The sequence below is a fragment of the Neoarius graeffei genome, chromosome 11 (genome assembly GCF_027579695.1).
Source record: "Neoarius graeffei isolate fNeoGra1 chromosome 11, fNeoGra1.pri, whole genome shotgun sequence".
Taxonomy (NCBI): Eukaryota; Metazoa; Chordata; class Actinopteri; order Siluriformes; family Ariidae; genus Neoarius; species Neoarius graeffei.
The window spans coordinates 67,269,274-67,293,119 of NC_083579.1; the positions used below are offsets into that span (position 1 = coordinate 67,269,274).

The 23,846-nt window shown below is 40.3% G+C and overlaps 1 protein-coding gene across 1 annotated transcript in view; it reads left to right on the forward strand.

Moving 5' to 3' along the window:
* Window positions 1-23,846, forward strand: part of LOC132893968 (BTB/POZ domain-containing protein 7-like) — a 75,894-nt gene that overhangs the window by 30,295 nt on the left and 21,753 nt on the right. Inside the window, exons 2-3 of the mRNA XM_060933149.1 lie at window positions 15,993-16,222; window positions 17,646-18,827. Coding sequence (XP_060789132.1) covers window positions 16,141-16,222; window positions 17,646-18,827 — 1,264 coding nt within the window. The 5' untranslated portion in view covers window positions 15,993-16,140. The remainder of the gene's footprint in view (window positions 1-15,992; window positions 16,223-17,645; window positions 18,828-23,846) is intronic.

A 23,846-nucleotide genomic window follows, 5' to 3' on the forward strand; every position in this document is an offset into this window, starting at 1 on the left:
TTGATATAAAGGTATAACTTTAGCTATTTTCATGTTGTTTGGAAATTTACCAGATTGAAAAGACATATTACATATGTGAGTAAATGGTTCTGCAATTTCTTCAATAACTTTTTTTTTTTTTACTAAACTTGTATCATTCCAGTCAGTGGAGGTTTTGTTTTCACTTCTCCTTACAATGTCTATGACCTCTTTTATACCAACTGCACCAGTGAATATAGATTTAGGATTTCTCTCCCATCGAGCAGCCTCCGCCCCTCCAGGTGTGTCTGTATCCGGAATCTTTTCTGCCAGATCTGGTCCCACATTTAGAAAGAATCTATTAAAACCATTTACCACTTCTTCCATATTATTTATTGATCTGTCATTCTGAATATAATGATCAGGGTAGCTTGTGTTTTTGTTTTTAGCTCCATTCCTAATAATACTATTCAGAACATTCCATAGCCCCTTCATGTTATTTTTATTACTATCTAATTTATTATAATATTCCTTCGTACATGTCCTCATAATGCTGGTTAATTTATTCTTGTATTTTTTTATTTAATTTCTGCCTCTAAGGTTCTTTTTTTTTTTATGAATTGTCTATACAGCGTAATTATTATTATTATTTTTTTTAAATACACAGGCATTTTTTAATCCTTTGGTGATCCATGTTTTAGTGGCTTTGATCCGTACAAAATTCCTCGAAAAAATTGGAATGACGATATAGATTTGTGGCCTAGTGTTACCTACATAGATGGTGGAATATATCTTCTCACTGCATTTTCTGTTTTAGTAAAAAATAAATGAACTTAACATTTTGCTGGAAGAGAAGAGCAGGGAGGATTGAGAATTGAGTGGGTGTGGTTTGTTTAAACCCAATACTAAAACTTATGTCCTAGCAACCACCAGAAAGATGTGTACAAAGCCCAAAAAATTCCTACCTACCCAGGCATAAACAATCCAGGATTTATCTTGTGTCCTGATCCCCAGATCTTTAACCCAGCCACATATTAAAAAGTTGTACACCTCCATGCTCTTCCAGGTTTTCATCTGTTTGTGTAGAACGATGTCTGCAGCACCAGTTACAGTGGTGCTTGAAAGTTTGTGAACCCTTTAGAATTTTCTATATTTCTGCATAAATATGACCTAAAACATCATCAGATTTTCACACAAGTCCTAAAAGTAGATAAAGAGAACCCAGTTAAACAAATGAGACAAAAAAATTATACTTGGTCATTTATTTATTGGGGAAATTGATCCAATATTACATATCTGTGAGTGGCAAAAGTATGTGAACCTTTGCTTTCAGTATCTGGTGTGACCCCCTTGTGCAGCAATAACTGCAACTAAACATTTCCGGTAACTGTTGATCAGTGCTGCACACCGGCTTGGAGGAATTTTAGCCCGTTCCTCCGTACAGAACAGCTTCAACTCTGGGATGTTGATGGGTTTCCTCGCATGAACTGCTCGTTTCAGGTCCTTCCACAACATTTCGATTGGATTAAGGTCAGGACTTTGACTTGGCCATTCCAAAACATTTAACTTTATTCTTCTTTAACCATTCTTTGGTAGAACGACTTGTGTGCTTAGGGTCGTTGTCTTGCTGCATGACCCACCTTCTCTTGAGATTCAGTTCATGGACAGATGTCCTGACGTTTTTCCTTTAGAATTCACTGGGATAATTCAGAATTCATTGTTCCATCAAAGATGGCAAGCCATCCTAGCCTAGATGCAGCAAAACAGGCTCAAACCATGATACTATCACCACCATGTTTCACAGATGGGATAATGTTCTTATGCTGGAATGCAGTGTTTTCCTTTTTCCAAACATAACGCTTCTCATTTAAACCAAAAAGTTCTATTTTGGTTTCATCTCATCTCATTATCTCTAGCCGCTTTATCCTGTTCTACAGGGTCGCAGGCAAGCTGGAGCCTATCCCAGCTGACTACGGGCGAAAGGCGGGCGAAAGGCGAAACTACAGCGAAACTACGGGCGAAAGGCGGTGTCCAGGGTACACCCTGGACAAGTCGCCAGGTCATCACAGGGCTGACACATAGACACACACAACCATTCACACTCACACCTACGGTCAATTTAGAGTCACCAGTTAACCTAACCTGCATGTCTTTGGACTGTGGGGGAAACCGGAGCACCCGGAGGAAACCCACACGGACACGGGGAGAACATGCAAACTCCGCACAGAAAGGCCCTCGCCGGCCACGGGGCTCGAACCCGGACCTTCTTGCTGTGAGGCGACAGCGCTAACCACTACACCACAGTGCCACCCTATTTTGGTTTCATCCATCCACAAAACGTTTTTCCAATAGCATTCTGGCTTGTCCATGTGATATTTAGCAAACTGCAGACAAGCAGCAATGTTCTTTTTGGAGAGCAGTGGCTTTCTCCTTGCAACCCTGCCATGCACACCACTGTTGTTCAGTGTTCTCCTGATGGTGGACTCATGAACATTAACATTAGCCAATGTGAGAGAGGCCTTCAGTTGCTTAAAAGTTACCCTGGGGTCCTTTGTGACCTCGCCGACTATTACACATCTTGCTCTTGGACTGATCTTTGTTACCCTCCCCAGGAGTGGTCGACCAACTATGGTCTTGAATTTCCTCCATTTGTACACAATCTGTCTGACTGGATTGGTGGAGTCCAAACTTTTTTAGAGATGGCTTTGTCACTTTTTCCAGCCTGATGAGCATCAACAGCACTTTTTTTTTTTTTTCTGAGGTCTTCAGAAATCTCCTTTTGTTCATGCCATGATACACTCACACAAACGTGTTGTGAAGATCAGACTTTGATAGATCCCTGTTTCTTTAAATAAAACAGGGTGCCCACTCACACCTGATTGTCATCCCATTGATTGAAAACACCTGACTCCAATTTCACTGCTAATCCTAGAGGTTCACATATTTTTGCCACTCATAGATATGTAATATTGGATCATTTTCCTCAATAAATAAATGACCAAGTATAATATTTTTGTCTCATTTGTTTAACTGGGCTCTCTTTATCTACTTTTAGGACTTGTGTGGAAATCTGTTTGTTTTAGGTCATATTTATGCAGAAATATAGAGAATTCTAAAGGGTTCACAAACTTTCAAGCACCACTGTAGTTTGAGATGTCGGGGAACTCAATGCATGGATAACTTTTTTTCAAATCAAAGGAAAAGTCCTTCTTTACTCACATGTAAGGCTCTATCCCATTGCAAAGATCAACTTTCTGATGGTATCTTGACCATGCATTGGCTTCTAAACTGCGAAAATAATCGGAGATGGTTTCATGAGCTTTATATGTGCTGGCAGCCAAATCGCTTTGTCTGGCCACTTCATTCACTGGAAGTAAACTCGCAAGCAAAAGTCACGTGACAACCTGTATTCTGTTCCTGGTTAACCACTTGCAAAAAATGACTGACTGACTGACAAACCTTTTAACTCCGTGGATTGTCAGTGGAAAAAAATTAATGGCAAGATGGTGGGCGCACATTGTGACTGTATGGTAGGCCTTGGAGAGAGCTGTTCTCACATGGCATCATTGTTGTGGGCTATCAAAACTGGAGTGAAAAAGGGGTTCGCTGACAGTTACAGATAAAAAGGTGAACTGGGTTCTTCCTAGTGCTGTTGTGGTTTTAGTTATTTGATTTGATTTTGATTTATTTTTCTCCCCTCTGTTTGAACGATTGGAGCAACCAAAAATGGACCATATTTAAAATGGATTAAGCCTTGCTTACAGGAAAGACTGTGTGTGGTTGTCCCCCAGGAGAAATTCACATGATGCGTGACGTCACACACAAGGGGTCTATATACTGTAATGTATAGCATTATGCTGCAGTACTTACAGTTGTGCTCATAAGTTTACATACCCTGGCAGAATTTTTGCTTTCTTGGCCGTTTTTCAGAGAATATGAATGATAACACAAACTTTTTTTCTCCACTCATGGTTAGTGGTTGGGTGAAGCCATTTATTGATAAACAACTGTGTTTTCTATTTTTAAATCATAATGACAACAAAAAACATCCAAATGACCCTGATCAAAAGTTTACATACCCCAGTTTTTAATATCGTGTATTGCCCCCTCTAACATCAATGACAGCCTGAAGTCTTTTGTGGTAGTTGTGGATGAGGCTCTTTTATTTTCTCAGATGGTAAAACTGCCCATTCTTCTTGGCAAAAAGCCTCCAGTTCCTGTAAATTCCTGGGCTGTCTTGCATGAACTGCGCGCTTGAGATCTCCCCAGAGTGGCTCAATGATCTTGAGGTCAGGAGACTGAGATGGCCACTCCAGAACCTTCACTTTGTTCTGCTGTAGCCAATGACAGGTCGACTTGGCCTTGTTTTGGATCGTTGTCATGTTGGAACGTCCAAGTACGTCCCATGCGCAGCTTCTGGGCTGATGAGTGCAAATTTGCCTCCAGTATTTGCTGATAACATGCTGCATTCATCTTTCCTTCAACTTTGACCAAGTTTCCTGTGCCTTTGTAGCTCACACATCCCCAAAACATCAGCGATCCACCTCCGTGCTTTACAGTAGGAATGGTGTTCCTTTCATCATAGGCCTTGTTGACACCTCTCCAAATGTAACATTTATGGTTGTGGCCAAAAAGTTCAATTTTGGTCTCATCACTCCAAATTACCTTGTTCCAGAAGTTTTGAGGCTTGTCTCTGTGCTGTTTGGTGTAAATTTTTGTTGGTCTACCTGACCGTGGTTTGGTTTTAACAGAGCCCCTGATTTTCCATTTGTTAATCACAGTTTGAACGCTGCTGACTGGCATTATCAATTCCGTGGATATCTTTTTGTATCCCTTTCCTGTTTTATACAGTTCAACTACCTTTTCCCGTAGATCCGTTGACAATTCTTTTGCTTTTCCCATGACTCAGAATCCAGAAACGTCAGTGGCTGGATGAAAGATGCAGGAGTCTGTCTGGATCCCAGAAACTCACTCAGCTTTTATGCACACACACTGATTACAAGCAAACAGATCACAGGTGAGGACGTTACCTTTAGTAGCCATTCAAACCCATTTGTGTCAACTTCTGTGCATGTTATCAGGCCAAAATCACCAGGGTATGTGAACTTTTGATCAGGGTCATTTGGGTAGTTTCTGTTGTTGTCATGATTTAAAAAGAGAAAACAGTCGTTTGACCATAAATGGTTTCACCCAACCACTAAGCATGAGTGGAAAAGATGTTTTTGTGTTATCATTCATATTCTCTGAAAAATTGTCAAAGAATCATAGATTCTGCCAGGGTATGTAAACTTATGAGCACAACTGTACTTCTGGCACTTATCTGTAAATAATACTATATTTTGCACTTCTGGTTGGATACTAACTGCATTTCATTGGCTTCGTACCTGTACTCTGCACAATAACAGTTGAATCTAATCTATAGATACTTGTAGTAAGTATGTGAGCATATACATAATACAGAAGAAAGACTACTGGCATTTCACACGCTGCAGAAAGGGGTGGAGGAGAGGGATGCTTCAGTGCTGCTGCAGCAGCAAAGAAGGCGACGTGCTCATCTTGATAAACATGACCATTTACAAGAAACTGAAGTATTTACACGTGTACAACAGCATGTACAGGATTACAAAATTAGCTGTATGATTTTAGTTTTTTAAGTGATGGTAGTCAGAATAATAGTACAACCAAGGGAGCAGTAATCAGTGCAGTGTGACTTGGTATCGTTCTGACAGTAGGGGGTCTCTGCATCCCTGACAGTAGGATGATGCGTTATAGAGCTTAATTGCTGTTGCTGGTCAAGACGTAACACTTCTTGTCCTGACAGCGCAGGCAGAGTCGGTGTCAGAACAAATCTAATTGGAGAGTATTAAGTCCCATAGGCTAGGAAAGACTGTCGTTTTAAATAATACTCGCTGAAGTAAAATTGTTCTCGCGTCTTCCCTTTCTCTTACTCAGACATTAGACTGTGTGTACTGTACCACAACAGCACAGAATTGCTCCATGTGATTAAAATAACCATTTTTATTAATCACAAGTGGGAAATTCCAATGTTACAATGATGCATTATACAGTTTCACTCAGAATTTTACATATTCATCATGGATATGAACGTCATGGCAATACTGGGCTTGTGGTTAATTTTTATTCCCCCCCCCCCCCCCCCCCCCCCCTCATTGAACTGTTCTTTTTCTGGGGCAGAATGATTGTACAACATGCATCTTGATTAGAAGAAAAACAAGAATTTGGTACACAAGGTGTAACTTTATTTAGGTTTTTCTGAAATCTTTACAAGATCATGAATATACAGTACTAGTCAAAAATTGACACTGACTCGTTCATAGGTTTTTCTGTAGTTTGACTATTTTCTCCATTTGTAGAACAATACTGAAGACATCAAACCTATGAAATAATGTGTGGAATTATATGGTCAACAAAGGTATGGGTGTGGTGTGGCTTCTATTTATTAAAATACAACATTTTAGGTTTTTTTAGATTCTTCAAACTAGCCACCGTTTACCTTGACGCTTTGCATGCTATTGGCGTTATCTTAACCAGCTTCATGAGGTAGTCACCTGGAATGCTTTTCAATTAACAGGTGCCTCATAAGTTTAATTACTGCAATTTCTTGCCTCCTTAATGCATTTGAGATCAAATGGTAAATACAGTAAATAGTCCTATTCCCCAACTGTAGCAATCCATATTATGTAAAGAGAAACGACATCTATCATTACTTTAAGACATGAAGTGTGGGGGTTTTTTTCTTTTAAATTAATAAAAATAAAGAACCCATTGAATTAGGTGTGTCCAAACTTAACTGGTATAGTACAGACACCCACATGGATTATTAATTCAGTGGTGCTGAAAGTTCCAAAATGTCTTTAACTCTGTTTGGAAGAGTAAAGATGAGGCACTCAACCCCAAGAACAACACTGTACCAACTGTGAAGCAATGGTTAAACAAAGTGGATGGAATAATGAAGGAAGACTACTTCAGAATTATTCACCGTAACTTCAAAACCTCAGCTAGACATAACTTAAACACAATTGGATATTCCAACAGGACATTGACCCCAAACGCACATCAAAACTGTTTGTAGAATGGATAAAGAAGGCTAACGTTAAGCTTTTGCAATGGCCTTCCCAAAGTCCTGACCTCAACCCTATCAAAAATATGTGGCCTGTGCTTAAGTCAGGTTCATGCCAGGAAACCAACAAATTTAATTGGACTCTTCTAATGCTGCAAAGAAGAGTGATCAAATATCCAACTAGAATTCTGCCCGAGGTTTGTTGATTGCTACCAAAAGCAGCTGGTCAAGGTGAAAATTGTGAAGGGACATTGAACCAAGTATTAGGTATGCTGTAATGTGTATTTTTGACCAAAAATAAATTAACTTGTGTAATTCTTGGGTTTTTTTTTCTGTTCACGTTATACAACCCCGATTCCAAAAAAGTTGGGACAAAGTACAAATTGTAAATAAAAATGGAATGCAATGATGTGGAAGTTTCAAAATTCCATATTTTATTCAGAATAGAACATAGATGACCATATCAAATGTTTAAATTGAGAAAATGTATCATTTAAAGAGAAAAATTAGGTGATTTTTAAATTTCATGACAACACATCTCAAAAAAGTTGGGACAAGGCCATGTTTACCACTGTGAGACATCCCCTTTTCTCTTTACAACAGTCTGTAAACGTCTGGGGACTGAGGAGACAAGTTGCTCAAATTTAGGGATAGGAATGTTAACCCATTCTTTTCTAATGTAGGATTCTAGTTGCTCAACTGTCTTAGGTCTTTTTTTTTTTTTTTGGTCATATCTTCCGTTTTATGATGCGCCAAATATTTTCTATGGGTGAAAGATCTGGACTGCAGGCTGGCCAGTTCAGTACCCGGACCCTTCTTCTACGCAGCCATGATGCTGTAATTGATGCAGTATGTGGTTTGGCATTGTCATGTTGGAAAATGCAAGGTCTTCCCTGAAAGAGACGACGTCTGGATGGGAGCATATGTTGCTCTAGAACCTGGATATACCTTTCAGCATTGATGGTTTCTTTCCAAATGTGTAAGCTGCCAATGCCACATGCACTAATGCAACCCCATACCATCAGAGATGCAGGCTTCTGAACTGAGCACTGATAACAACTCGGGTTGTCCTCCTCTTTAGTCCGAATGACACGGCGTCCCTGATTTCCATAAAGAACTTAAAATTTTGATTCGTCTGACCACAGAACAGTTTTCCACTTTGCCACAGTCCATTTTAAATGAGCCTTGGCCCAGAGAAGACGTCTGCGCTTCTGGATCATGTTTAGGTACAGCTTCTTTGAACTATAGAGTTTTAGCTGGCAACGGCGGATGGCACGGTGAATTGTGTTCACAGATAATGTTCTCTGGAAATATTCCTGAGCCCATTTTGTGATTTCCAATACAGAAGCATGCCTGTATGTGATGCAGTGCCGTCTAAGGGCCTGAAGATCACGGGCACCCAGTATGGTTTTCCGGCCTTGACCCTTACGCACAGAGATTCTTCCAGATTCTCTGATTCTTTTGATGATATTATGCACTGTAGATGATGTGTTCCAACTCTTTGCAATTTTACACTGTTGAACTCCTTTCTGATATTGCTCCACTATTTGTCGGTGCAGAATTAGGGGGATTGGTGATCCTCTTCCCATCTTTACCTCCGAGAGCCACTGCCACTCCAAGATGCTCTTTTTATACCCAGTCTTGTTAATGACCTATTGCCAGTTGACCTAATGAGTTGCAATTTGGTCCTCCAGCTGTACCTTTTAACTTTTCCAGCCTCTTATTGCCCCTCTCCCAACTTTTTTGAGATGTGTTGCGGTCATGAAATTTCAAATGAGCCAATATTTGGCATGAAATTTCAAAATGTCTCCCTTTTTGACATTTGATATGTTGTCTATGTTCTATTGTGAATATAATATCAGTTTTTGAGATTTGTAAATTATTGCATTCTGTTTTTATTTACAATTTGTACTTTTGTCCCAACTTTTTTGGAATCGGGGTTGTATGTTGGACAATCATTCTTCCCCAGACAAAGAACAGTTCAAAGAAATCCTTGAAAGCCTGATGTTGCTGTGACCATGTCCATAATGAGTGGACCTCTGACCGCAACTGTATCTCTCCCCACTCCAGCTCCACTATTCCTATTGATTTTCATAAAATCCTAAGCAGCCATATCATTGTCAGTGTAGCCATGTTTCAGCTTGCAGCCATATTCTGAACTACCAATGGTTTCTGAATACCAAAGGCACTTCCAAATAACTGGCTGCCCTCACTTCCTCTCACTGTCACTGCTGAAGGCCCAGAAGCCCGGTGGAAATTTTTTTTTTTTGGTCTTTCTTTAAAATCTCCTGCTGGCCAAAAGGCCTGACACGAGATTGTCGTGGCAATTTCCATCTGTCCTGGAAAGGGTGCTCACCTTCTGAAATCAACTCCTCCCTCTCAATTTTTGGAGGAATTTCACAAAACTTGGCAGGATTCTTTGTCCGTACTATGCATATTGTAATTTCATTAAATTCGGTCGTATTTTACCAGTTACAGCCCTTGATTAGCAAAATTATAATTTGACAATTTCATGAGTGTATTTTCCTTCTGAAATCAATTCATCTCAATTTTTGGATTAATTTCTCGAAGCTTGGCAAAAGGCCTTGTTATATGACTGTAATACACACATTGCGATTTAATTTCGTTTGTGAAAATTTTACCAGAGTTTTGACCCTTGATTAAATAACTTGTACTTTGACAATTTCATGAGGGTGTACGTTCTTCTGAAATCAACTCCTCTCACAATTTGTGGAGGAATTTCACCAAACTTGGCAAAAGGCTTTGTTATGACAGTTACATGCATATTGAAATTTCATTTAATTTAGATACATTTTTACCAGAGCTATGCCCTTGATTAACAACAAACTTGTAGTTTGGCAATTTCATCAAGGTGTGCTTGCTTTCTGAAATCAACTTCTCTCAATTTTTATTATCACCCGCTAGCCGAAAGGCCCGAAGGGGGATTATGCTGTGGCGATGTCTGTCCGTCCCAGGAAGGGTGCTCACCTTCTGAAATCAACTCCTCACAATTTTTGGAGGAATTTCATGAAACTTGACAGGATTCTTTGTGTTATGTCGGTAATACGCATATTGCAATTTTGTTCAATTCGGTCGCATTTTACCAGAGTTATGGCACAGTTGCCAGTGAGGGATCTTATGCTCTCAGAGCACTCTTGTTTCTGTTTAAAGCCAAGTAATTCACTGGATATTATTGTGGCCATTACATTTTATCAACCACAGATGTCTGTAGTCACAGCAAATTCAACCATAGCCTAAGAAGCTCCACACAAAAAAAGTTGAGGTTTTTCAACATTTTTATGGAGGAAGGAAAAAAATTGTATAAATCCCCCCCCCCCAATTCTAGAAGCAGCAGTTCTAATAACTTTCCACTGTTTGCAATTTTTACAATTGTTTATTGTTAACATTTCAAAAGTTAAAAGGACCTTGCAACAAGGATAAAAGTTCCTGTTATCACTTACATTTATACTGGAGCAGCTATAAGCAATCATTTGCTTGTGCAAGACCTTCGTTAGGAGTGGTGGGATACTGAAGCAGTGGGACAGGTGGGTTAGTTAACTTTTCAGCATGCAAGGCTCACTTTGGCAAGTGCGTATGCACACGAACACAGTGTGCAGGGAAGCTCCCTTCCACTCTGCTTCCTCCCACCATATAGAGGTTTTCGACCCACGTGACCGTTGCCATGTCAACAAGTAGACGGCGCCGTTTTGACGGTCACAAATATGGCAACTACCGGTAGCGATACACATGTTGATCATGACGAAGTCTCATTGTCGAGTATTTTATCCGGCCTAGATGACGCGAGTAAGAAGCGATATCACCAGAAAATCAATGATGCTGGTGTACGTGATCCGTACACATTACCAGGCTATCTTTTTCTGGCTTTGCAGCGCGGGTGATCTTCCTGACCTGCAGTCAGGCGTGTGGGAAATACCAGGGAAAAAACATAAAAGAAAAAGGAGCGAGATGCAGAAAACACCTTCACTATCCAGCGATGTAGGGCATTTACAGGGCAAGCAGAGGGAGAGGTATTTGCAAAAATTGAGGTTAGCAGGCTTAGAGAACGACGTTTACCTGCTTCCACCAGAATTGTTCACTGACGTACGGAAGTACACGAAGCCCTCGTCTTTACCTGACTTCGGCTCACATGATCTGTATACCCATGTCGTTAAAAACCAGGCTGGGTAACATGCCTACATCAGCGGGTCGTCCCTGGAGCCAGTGGTCGCCATCTTATTACAGCTAAGGTTTGTTCACATTTTCATTTACTTTCGGTCCTCAGGATAAACAAAATGTTATTAAATGTCATTGAAATAACTTCTTAGTCTGTTGAGACATGGCCCGTTATAAATTTGCTGTTACCAGGCAATGACCAAGAATTGTATTGTTAGGGTCGGTGTAGTTGTAGCAGTGCACTAGCAGCTAGCTGTTAGCACTAGCTAATGTCAACAACAGTAGCTAGTATGTTACTGTAGCAATGTTTACGTTCAGTCATTTGGATGACTGTTAAAACCTTTCAGTCTCAAGTTTTTCCTTTACTGTATTTACTAGTTTACTGAGCTAGCGCACTCGGGCAGGCTGGGAGCTAGTGCGCTCGCTCCCAGCCTGCCCGAGCTAGCGCGCTCGCTCCCAGCCTGCCTGAGCGCTCTAGCTCAGTAAACTAGTAAATACAGTAAAGGAAAAACTTGAGACTGAAAGGTTTTAACAGTCATCCAAATGACTGAACGTAAACATTGCTACAGTAACATGCCAGCTACTATGTTGTTGACATTAACTAGCTTGACCTTCAAAATGGCGGACACCGGGGCGTCACGTGACCTGTGACGTCACGTCGAAATCCTCTATAAGCCCTCAGCTGTCACTGCAAGACACACACCATTAATATGACCGTGTGATCACTTTGCCATTCACCATTCGCCTTGCCCTCCATTCAGAAACTGGCGCTCAACCACACCCCCGCTGTCACAGTTTGTTTGGGGTGTTTTACATTAATAAGGCAAAAAAAAAAAACCTACAGCTTGCCATTACTTAGAAACCAGATGGCACAAACTCCTCTGTCCTAAAAACTGGATTCGTTCATATTAGTAGTGGACAAACGTGTACTACTTATCTAATCTTGCACTACATATACAGTGGCATGCAAAAGTTTGGGCACCTGTACTGAAAATGTCTGTTACTGTGAATAGTTAAGTGAGCAGAAATGAACTGATCACCAAAAGGCATAAAGGTAAAGACGATACATTTCTTTTCAGTGTTTTCTGCAAGATTTGTGTATTATTTTTGTTTTGTACAATTGGAGAGTGAAAAAAAGAAAAGGAACACCATGCGAAAGTTTGGGCACCCCAATACATTTGAGTTTTCAGGTAACTTTTTTACCAAGGTTCCAGACCTTAATTAGTTTATTGAGCTGTGGCGTGTTCAAATTCTTCATTAGGAAAGGTCAGATGATGCAGATTTCAAAGCTGTATAAATTCTCTGACTCCTCAAACTTGTCCCTAAAATCAACAGCCATGGGCTCCTCTAAGCAACTCCCTCGCATTCTGAATAATAAAATAATTGATGCTCACAAAGCAGGAGAAGGCTACAAGAACGTAGCAAAGTGTTTTCAGGTAGCTGTTTCCTCAGATTGTAATGTTATTAAGAAATGGCAGTTAACAGAAACAGTGGAGATCAAGGTGAGGTCTGGAAGATGAAGAAAACTTTCTGAAAGAACTGCTCGTTGGATTGCTAGAAAGGCAAATAAAACCCCCTGTTTGACTGCAAAAGACCTTCAGAAAGATTTAGCAGACCCTGGAGTGGTGGTGCACTGCTCTACTATGCAGCGACACCTGAACAAATATGACCTTCATGGTGAGTCATCAGAAGAAAACCTTTCCTGCATCCTAGCCACAAAATTCAACGTCTGAAGTTTGCAAATGAACATCTAAATAAGCCTGATGCGTTTTGGAAACAAGTCCTGTGGACTGATGAAATCAAAATAGAACTTTTTGGCCACAATGTGCAAAGGTATGTTTGGAGAAAAAAGGGTGCCAAATTCCAGGAAAATAACACTTGTCCAACTCTGAAGCATGGGTGTGGATCGATCATGCTTTGGGGTTGTGTTGCAGCCAGTGGCACAGGGCGCATTTCATTGGTCGAGGGAAGCATGGATTCGAATAAATACCAGCAAATTCTGGAAGCAAACATCACACCATCTGTAAAAAAGTTGAAGTTAAAAAGAGGATTGGTCCTACAATAAGACGATGATCCAAAACACACCTCAAAATCTACAATGGAATACCTCAAGAGGCCCAAGCTGAAGGTTTTGCCCTGGCCCTCACAGTCCCTGACCTAAACATCATTTGAAAATCTGTGGATAGACCTCAAAAGAGCAGTGCATGTAAGACAGCCCAAGAAACTTGAAGAACTGGAAGCCTTTTGCAAGGACGAATGTATGAAAATCCCCCAGGGAAGAACTGAAAGATTATTAGCTGGCTACAAAGTGTTTACAAGCTGTGCTATTTGTCAAAGGGGGTGTTACTAGGTACTAACCATGCAGGGTGCCCAAACTTTTGCTTTGGGCCCTTTTCCTTTTTTGTAATTTTGAAAATGTAAAAGATGAAAATAAAAAAATTGTTTTTGCTTAAAATATAAAGGGAATGAGTCATCTTTAACTTTATGCCTTTTGGAGATCATTTCATCTTCAACTTGCTTAATTGTTCACAGTAACAGCAATTTTGACCAGGGGTGCCCAAACTTTTGCATTTCACTGGAAATATCAGAATCTATATTGTTCAAGAGAGGGAGATTCACACCCCTACTTCTAGTTTTCTGCATATTAATATCTGCAAACACAAATCACACACATTTTGAAGGTTTGTTTTTAAATGTAACTGTACTGTTTTGGTGGCTGTTCATTCGCAAGATATTTATTATATTTGATACGATGTGCCACAGAAATGTATGCAAACGGTGTGATTTTGATTTTGTAATGTCATGGTGTGCTGATTTGTCTGCATAGTGTTGGAAGCAAGTGCTTGTTGAAAGAGCTCACTTTTTAAATACTATTCCAGCCGGATTTTTTTTTTTAAATATACATATTTAACAGTGCTTAAATTAAAATCAATCAGTGACTTAGTTTAAGCTTGTGGAACCTTTTGTAATACAGTTTTACCCACCACCAGCATTAGTCTTGGCTGATTTTCATAACCAAATAGTTATGTCTTGCTACAGACCAGTGATCTAAGACTGGAAAGACCAGCGATCTAAGATCCAAACATGACTTCCTTTAAAACATGCTCAGAGTGGAACAGGATCTTTCTAATTCCTTGCTTCTCCCCTGAATTCCCCTTATTGGGATTTAAACTCCACTGTAGTGTTTTTTCTCTTAAACAGTTAAGTATCTTGTTTTGATAAGCAAATCGGAGGCATTTTAATTCAGCATAGTTTCACCTTCAAGTCACGTAATCATGTATTAAAGCAGTGGTTCAGACATTCCAGGGGTGCAGATAGACAAAGCATCACCACAGGAGCAGCACAACAGTATTTACTGGGGTCTTCAGAGGTTTGTCCATGGAAAAGAAATGTCCGTGCTCATGTGGAGCCACATGCCAAAGTTCACCCTCAAGAACCAGCAAAGCATTCCAAGATATACAGATATAAATTGCATCTTGGATTAAAAAAAAAAAAAAAAAAAACCAAAAAAGTACAAGGCTGAACGGAGACCATGTCATTTCAGTTGAAATATCTCAAGATATACAATAAGTCCAAAAGTATGTGGATATCTGACTATCAGACCATTATGTACCCATTCCAAAACCATGGGCATCGCTGATCTAATGGTGTCTTCAAGGAAGGCTTTCCACTAGATTTTGGAGTATGGCGGTGGGGATTTGCCCATTCAAGCACAAGAGAATTAGTCAGGTTAGGCACTGATGTCAAGTGAAATGACCTGGTGTGAAGTCGGCATTCCGGTTCATCCCAGAGGTATTCAGTGAGGTTGAGGTCAAGGTTCAGGATACCCAAGGTCTTCCATAGCAACCTTGGCAAACCATGGCTTTATGAACCTTAATTTGGTCATGCTGGAACTTGAGTTTCATGAAGAGAAATTTTAATATTGTGATGGTCAGGTGTCCACATACATTTGGGCAATAGTATAGTTTACACCATAGTGTTCATGGTATTGCATTGTGGTTTTCATTTATATATAGTCAGTATTTTAATGGAAAACCTTACAAAACATTTTAATATATTTTTGCATGTACAGTTATATAATATGCACACTGTGTGACATCAGTGGGTCACATTCCCCATATATTGAGAACCCTAAATGGACATGTTGACATTACTGCCATCCTATGCCTTGAACACACTGTAGTACATATTTATAATTCAGGGATTATTGGAACCTCTGAAATGTATGCCAGGAACATACTGCATGTGTAACATAGTTGATGCCTACAAACTTTGCAGAGTGGATGTATAAATCCTTTGTCAGGAAATGTTTCCACACATTTGTCGTTGTTTCCTGTTAATGCACTGAGTCAGGCACTCGTGTTGTCTGGAAACTATTGAAGGGATACGGATGGAGAAATGAGTCAAATTTTACTGGTGAACTCCTATGCTAGTGCTGTGTGATGAAAAAGATAGCATGTGCACGCTTAAATTTAATTTGAAAACTAAATGAAGAGGAAATTGGAAATACAACTCCATTTGTAAACCAAGTGACCCAGTGTTTAGTCATGACCTCTAGTTTGGGAACTCTTGATATAAGGTGGTGTCTTTTCTCTGTATTGAGTGAAGTCAGGTTATTAAGCCAGTTAATTAAATCACATCCAATTAATTCTGGCTCACTGATACCAGGCTGGGTACTCTGAAATCAGAAACCTTGGGTTATCTTGATTAGTTTAAGACTGTAGTCAATGATTAGTTTACCAGTGACTCAGTTGTCCCCTTTGTCACCTTTTATCTACAGCAGACATGGCTATTTTGTCCTTGACTTCAAGTGTGACTCCAGTCCAGGCACTAATTTCCAGAGAAGGCAGCTGAGGAAGCAAGCTCCTTGCTGGGCCGTAATGACGAGGAGGCAAGTGAAGAAGTGACTAGGAAGAGGGAGAAAGAAGATGGGAGCCAATGTTTCCAACTACCCACACTCATGCTCTCCACGCTTTGGTGGAACCGCACAAGCTCAGCAGACCTTCATTGGTGGGTATTGTAAATAATCATTCAAGTTAGGAAACTGTGTGGAACTGCATGTATAATCCACTTTTGTTGAAGTACTCATCAGCGAAATGTCAGATTGCACCAAATTATATATTCCTCTTGACAGTCCAGAGACGTTTTCTAAACAGTTAAGACTTTCATAGAACCTCACTCACTGATGAAACTGTAAATTGAGTGTTTCAGGGCAGCTTTGATTACCAGTGAATAAACACTGGATGTAGAAAAAAGAAATGAAATATATTTGGTTCAGTGCATTGCCTGGTTATGGAGAATGCAAGAAGGATAGCAAAGCTCACAGATTTTTCTTGATGATTAACTTTGGCATATGAAATTTGGTGACATTTCTGTAATGATTTAAATTCCCCACTGTGGAAAGTGCAGTTCAATTACCAGTGAAATGGAGCTGGAGACTGTGATTAACAGAGTGTCACCAAAACCATTAAGAGAAGAAACTGCTAATGTGCTGTGGAAGCCTGCTCAACTGCTTGCTTTTTTTGGGAGTAGCTCATGATCAGGTCAGACAAGTTCAAGGAAAATGTGTTCACGCAGCCGAAATGGCTGGTAATTCCGTGTTTTAAAGACACAGGAGGCTGTAAATGAATGGCAGAGGACAAGCATTGTATGTTAGAGGTCATTGTTTATTTCAGTAAATTGAATTTAAAGGCTTGATTTTTATTGAGACTACGGTCACAGTACAATACAAACCACTGCAATCCTCACTGATGGACACATTTATTTCCTTTTATTTTTCTGTGTCTGTCCCAATTCATTTGTATGAAACAAAATACTAAGACAAATATTGGGGGGGGTGGTCGGCTTGGAGAGCACGCTAATCATGCCATTCCTTCCAGAAGGCAAGAATCATCTACTGTAAGGTTTAAGTTTCATGGGAATCTATGACTTTTTATAAGTTGCAGCTGTTTAAGCCAACCAAGCTCAGTTCCAAAGGATTCATTTTCTTCTTGCAACCATAGTATTTTTGAATGAAAAATTTACTTTAGATAATTATTGCAGTTCAGACTGTTGCACATGTTTTAGCATCAATTCAAGTTGGAGACTCGTTCACAAAATAGAATGTGTACTGTTCAACTTCCTTCCTACCAAATTTGATTTCTAGGTTGTAAAGTCTCTGTAAAAAGTTAGGGGTCGCTGCTTGGACCCCTAATATTGGCCCCTTTCTCATAATGCTGCGTACAAAAAAATTTTTTTTTTTTAAACAATCATGCACACAGGCATCATTCTTTTCGCTCAGAAAAGAATGCAGGTGTGGTATCTAAATTAATTAGTGCATTGGATGGGACACATGATAAAATGTAAACTATGCATAGTAAACTTGCATGTATGACGTTTTAAGGCTAATGAGGGGTACAGAATTATTACAGCATTGTTTGTCTGATCCTGTCAGGAACGTCATTGTACTCGCAGCAGAGTTACACGTGGGAGCCAAAGATCTACAGCCTGGAGCATGGTGGCCATGACCGTGTTCCTGAAAGGAAGAAGAAGAGCTCTGGCCTGGCCACGCTGAAGCGCCGCTTCATCCGCCGCCGCAGGGCGAGCCGCTCAGCCGACCATGCACGGCACATGCGTGAATTGCTCTCAGGTTGGCATGTTTGTGATGCCAATGCCCTAGTGGAGGAGTACGAGGGCACAGCTGCCCTCAAAGAGCTGAATCTGGCCACGAGTCTGGCTCGGCCTGAAGCTGCCACCCTGCGATCCTGCATGGCCACCCTCTTCCAGCACAAACACTGTGCTGATGTGGACCTGCTCTTTCAGGATGCCTGCTTCCCTGCCCACCGTGCCATCCTGGCTGCCCGCTGCCCTTTCTTCAAGAGCTTGCTGTCATCGACAGGATCAGCCAATTCAAGCTACAATGGACCAGAGGTGCTACTTGATATGGGCACAGCAGGAATGGACGTCATGATGTTCTCTGCCCTGCTACATTTCTTGTACACGGGTGAACTGGGAGGTACCAACAGGGAGGCGGAAACACGGCTGAGGAACGTGGATGTCCTCAGGCAACTGAGTGAGGAGTTTGGCATGCCTAACCCTCTGGAGGAAGATATGAGGGTGCTGTTTCACTCCATGTACTACTATGACTCTGTACTCAGCTTCTGCTCTGAGCCTGAGAGTGTCGACGCTTATGATGCTGTAGGAGGGATTAGCGGTGGAGGGATTGCTGGAGTTGGCATTGTAAAAAGTGATCAGTCAGCATCCCCAGAGGAGGACCTGAAAGCCCATAAGGCCGTGCTCTCGGCACGCTCTCCTTTCTTCCGGAACCTTCTGCAGCGCCGTGTCCGAACCGGTGAAGAGCTAACGGAGAGAACACTACAAACACCTACACTCATTGTCCTGGACGAGTCAATCATCCCACGGAAGTACGCCAGGGTCATCTTGCACTGCATGTACACTGATGTTGTAGACCTAGCACTAGTGATGCGTGGCAGTCCTTCAATGGGCAGTCTGAGTGAAACGCAGTCCCTGGGGACGAGTAACACTGCTGGCAAGGGTGCTGTCCCTATACGCACAGAGGAAGCCATGGAGCTCTACCACATTGCCTTGTTTCTGGAGTTCAGTATGCTGGCACAAGGTAAGTGCTGTTTCACATGCACTAGGGCTGTAACAGCAATGACGTGCTATCTGTGTCTGTATCTGCTTGGTGCACGAGCAAACCTTAAGTGGGTGTGGCCTGTTTTTAATTAGATTAAATATGAACCCCACTATTATGCCTTAAGAAATGGTGGAAATGGTCTGTGAATTCTATAGCTCTGACTGTTTCATACCCACATGAAAGAAAAAAAGAACTCTTTTTGTTTTCCCTGAGATCCCAGTGCAAAAACACACATCTAGTCTCAACCATTTTTAACAAGCATTCTTTAAAAAAAAAAAAAAAGTGTCTTCTATTTATATTGGTTTAGAACACCCCCCTTTCATACTGCATCATGCATTCATATTCGGTTCCATCTCTAAGTGTATCCCTAAAGATTTGTACACTCGGATTATGCCAATCAAGAGACGTTAGATGGAAGCATAACGATACGGGATCAGTTTTCCGTTTTTAAAGCTATATGGAGCACGTTGAGTGAGTTTAAGGAATGTCCTTGTCTTCTGTTGGTGAAATTTGTATTGTATGAAGTCCATCTGATGTAATTGTTTCTCTTTCTACAACTCATTGCCTACCCAAACATTTAGCAAATAATGGATTTCCCAAAAAAAGTGACTCTTACTGCTTAGTCATCAAGAGATTTGTTTTTCCTCTGACACCAAGTAGGGAATAGATTTCAGGGATTGACATCAGATTTTTACGAATTAGGAGCCTGTGGATATCTCTGGGGGCTTAATGCTGAAACAAAAGCTCTTTTATGGCTGTCTCGAACACTCTTTTAGCCCACTCAGCATTTCCATATGGCCTTATTCTTTTGGTATCACCCCCCCCCCCACACACACACACACACATATATATATATATATATATATATATATATATATATATATATATATATATTTATTAGACTACATTTCCAAACCTAAAGCTACGCTCATTGCCTCCCTACCATTTTCTCTTTCGCTTTTCTGCTCAGTAATTTCCCAGTTCTGGTTTCTCTTGGATTGTTTATTCAAGCTTGACCTGTAGCAGTAGGTCAGCACACAGGCCTGGGAGGAGTCTTTTCTATGTGAAAAGTCTCCCTCCCTTCGCTCCTTCTCGTGTGTGTAATTGTTTTAAGATTTAATCCGCTTTTGTTCCATTCATGAACTTGCAGTGAGGGTTTTCTTTGTTGTAGATCCCAGCTTATTGCCCATGTTCTTTGTGTGCCAGAAAAATGAATACGACTCGTAGTAGCCCTCCATCTGTAAACAATGAAAACAACTAATACACTTTTTTTCATAAGCCTGTGTTTAGCTCACTGTTGAATAAATAGATGAGCAATATGGGAAGGTTTGAATATGTCTTCAGAACTGTGGGTTTTGTTTTTTTTTTTTTTTTGGACAGCTTGTCTTGCTGTGAAATTTAGCCTTTTTTTTTTCCAAGTTAATGCTTCTTTGGTCAATATTTTCATGCTTTTGAAGATGAGAAGTAAATTTACTTTCATTGGATTTGAGTGATAAGCTGATATTCATGATGCCTTCAAAGGCACCGTCACTGACAGGAAATGCATTACTTTTGTGGATAAGGAGAAGTAACAGACTGTGTTCCCCAGTGGGGATTTTTTTTTTTTTGCATTTATTAAAGTGCACAAAATTTGATGATGCACATGTTCGAGTAGTATCCAATAAAGATACAATGTCGCACTGACAGGCAATAGACAAACCGGTAAAATGGCAGAATTTTGCTTTGCTTAAACCCTCCTGTGTTTAGCTGGGACAGGTAATTCATCTCTCTTGATTTGATTTAGAGCAATACAGTTGCAAGTGTGATTTGATGTGGGTTTTTTTCTTTTACATATCTAAAATATCCTAGCTCGGTTGGTGTAGGCAGATGTAAGGGTGTAATGAAGTTTATGGAGTGTGCCTGTGACTATAATTTGCAATTCCCATTTTTATTTTTGAGTCACAATAGTGAAAGAATCATCTTTTGCTATATAAGTGTCATCCCTAAAAATGGTTTTGTTTCATATTTAGAATCAGGGGTGGAGCCAAGGGGTGGCCAGTGGTGGCCAAGGCCACCCTAAATTAATGTCTGGCTGCCTCTCCGGCCACCCCAACATTGCTTTGTCGGCAACTTTTTTGCGGAACTGTCTCTGTAGGCAATTGTTCCCATACGAACGCAATTCAACCACGCACTCTCAAACCAGTAGTTTTCCACCCAAACAGTAGGTGGTGGTAATACACTCAACTTGAATATCAACCAACACAATTACAGAAGAACAAGTAGCTGTCTATAGATGACTTGCAACCACATGATCAAAATGTGCTACGTCATGAGCGTCCACCATGATGGTGGATATACAAAGCAACTATAAGATGGTAGCTGCTGAAAGCGTGTCTGTAAACAGTGCTGAATTTTCAGTATTACCACGATTTCAACGATTGAGCGAAGATGGATATGTGTGGTTTTGACCCATATTTTAAAAAGTCAGACTTTTCTGAAGATAAGATGCTTCTACCGACCAAGTACGAATACAGGTGATTTCGTCCAAAGCCTTTTTCATACGCACGATCAGTTATTTTATATTTCAGGTATTTGTTCGAAAAAAGGAGGAATTCTCAATGGGATTTGACTGAAGCAAAACGTTTCTTAACGCAAATGAGTGCCATAGTATAGATCATGTTAAATCTTTAGGCGCCAAGCAGCACTCTTGCGGGGGCTTCGTTCACGAATCCCGGGCCGAGGCGCAGTCCTACTGACCCGAGACCATGCTTTTTCGGGGGAGCTTAGAGGGAGGTGCCTGTAAAATTTGGCTTCACTATGAGCTCCGTTGGCAGAGTTATTAATTTTTAAAGCCAGCCGGATCATGTTAAATATTTAGGTGCGGAGCAGTGCTCTCGTGGGGGCTTCGTTCACGAACACCGGCATACCTGAAATATAAAATAATTGATAGTGCGTATGAAAAAGGCTTTGGATGAAATGTCTTAACTATTGGATGAAGCGTCCTGATCCCCTTGTCTCCTCACCATACTAAGCCTCATAGTTTCCTCTGATGGACAGAATTCTAAAAAAAAATCGGAATGTGCCACTGTCAGAAGTATAAGTACCCTTTTTTTTTTTTAAATAATATTTAATTGTTGTGCGAGCTTTATCACCAATTAAAAAGGCACAATTTTCACAACTGCTTAAGGGTTTTTTTTGTTGTTGATGTTTTTTAAATTGGCTTAGTAATATATTAAGCTTATTATGCAAGTCTTCATGATGTAATTCTACATGGCAGTCACTGCCTGCCCAAATTAATGAATGAGTGACCAAGAAACACCACAAGACCTACAGTGACTTGGCACACAGAAAAATGAGAACAAGAAGATATCAGTTTATGTGCCACCCCTGTGTGAACAATGGTCTGTCTGGCCACCCCTAGAAAAATTGCCTGGCTCTGCCACTGTTTAGAATGCTGATATGTGAACTGCGCAGCAAAGGGTGAAATAAAGATCTGTGCAAAACTATGACTTTCATTCAGGGCATGTTGGGCAGCCAATGACTAATCTGAGTTTCAGTTGGATTGAAAGGTGGGTTTTAAACACCCCCAGGTGTTGTCTAGTACAACCTCAAATCAGGAACAGTCGGGACGGTATGGAAAATGTGAATAAAATAAAACTATGATTTCTAAATTTACACTGACTTGTATTTCAGTGCAGACAGAATGAACACACTGTTGTCTGGTCAACTTCATTTCATTTGTTAATATACATCTATTCCTGTGTTTCAGGCCTGCAACACATTCCAAACAAAGTTAGGATGGGGTCAATTTAGGGCAAGTAATGAGGTAAAACTAAGTAATGTGATTTGAAACAGGTGATCGTAATCATTATTTGGTACAAAATCAGAATCCAGGAAAGTCTGAGTCTTTAAGAAGCAAAGATGGGCCAAGGAGCTCCAGTTTGTCGTCAAATGTGTGTGAGAATTTATAAAAGAAAAATAGGAAGCGATGGTTCACTCTCTATGGTGCATAATATCATTAAACGATTCAAGGATGCTGGAGGAATTTTGGTGTGTAAAGGGCAAGGGCACAAGCCGAAGCTGAACACCTGGGATCTCTGATCATTCAGACGGCACTGCATCAAGAACGGTCATTTATCTCCAGCTGATATAACCACACGGGCTCAGGATTACTTTGGCAAACCTTTGTAAAACCTTAACATATGGAGTTGCATCCATAAATACCAGTTAAAACTTCACTGTGTAAAAAATGAAGCCTTATGTTAATTATTCTGAAGCACCATTTACTTCTCTGGACTCCGAGGTATCTAGAATGGACAATCATACAGTGGAAAAATGTATTGTGGTCGGATGAAGTATTCTTAAAGGAGATGCGCAGAACCTTTTATTTTTAAGTAAATTTCTGAGTGGATAGAATCTCAATCCTTGACTCTTGTATGCTGCATAAATAGGAATTAAAAAATATATATTTTTGAGAGTTAAAATTGACCACAAAGTTGGCATTCGAGCTGCCCCGCTGAGCCAGCCAGCAGAATGTGTGACGTCACAGCGGTAACCGGTTTTAAGGCCGAGGCCTTTTACAGCTACAGACCAAAGTCATATAAATAAAAAAAAATTCATGGTAAAAGTAAGAAATACTGTTACTGACTTGCTCAACTAAGACTGATTTGACTTCATTGACTGTGGGTTGAGACTTATTAAAACAGGATAGGTGTTATAACTTATGCAATGTCCATGCATGCATTTTCACTGATGAAACGTAAAAGGCTAATTAAATAATCAGATGAACTGAGACGATCACATTCTGAAGCAAATTAAATAATCTTATATCGGTAACTTCAATACAAGTTACATGTATTAATCTAAATGCAGGTAAACAACAAGTGTTTTTGTTTTGTATCCAAATGAGTCGCTTCTTACCCATCTGTGTTCTTGCTTCTTGAAGGCCGATCTTGTGGCCGATTTTGTTTTGAAACAATCTGACTTTTTTTAGAAGAAGAAGAAACCTTTATTTGTCAC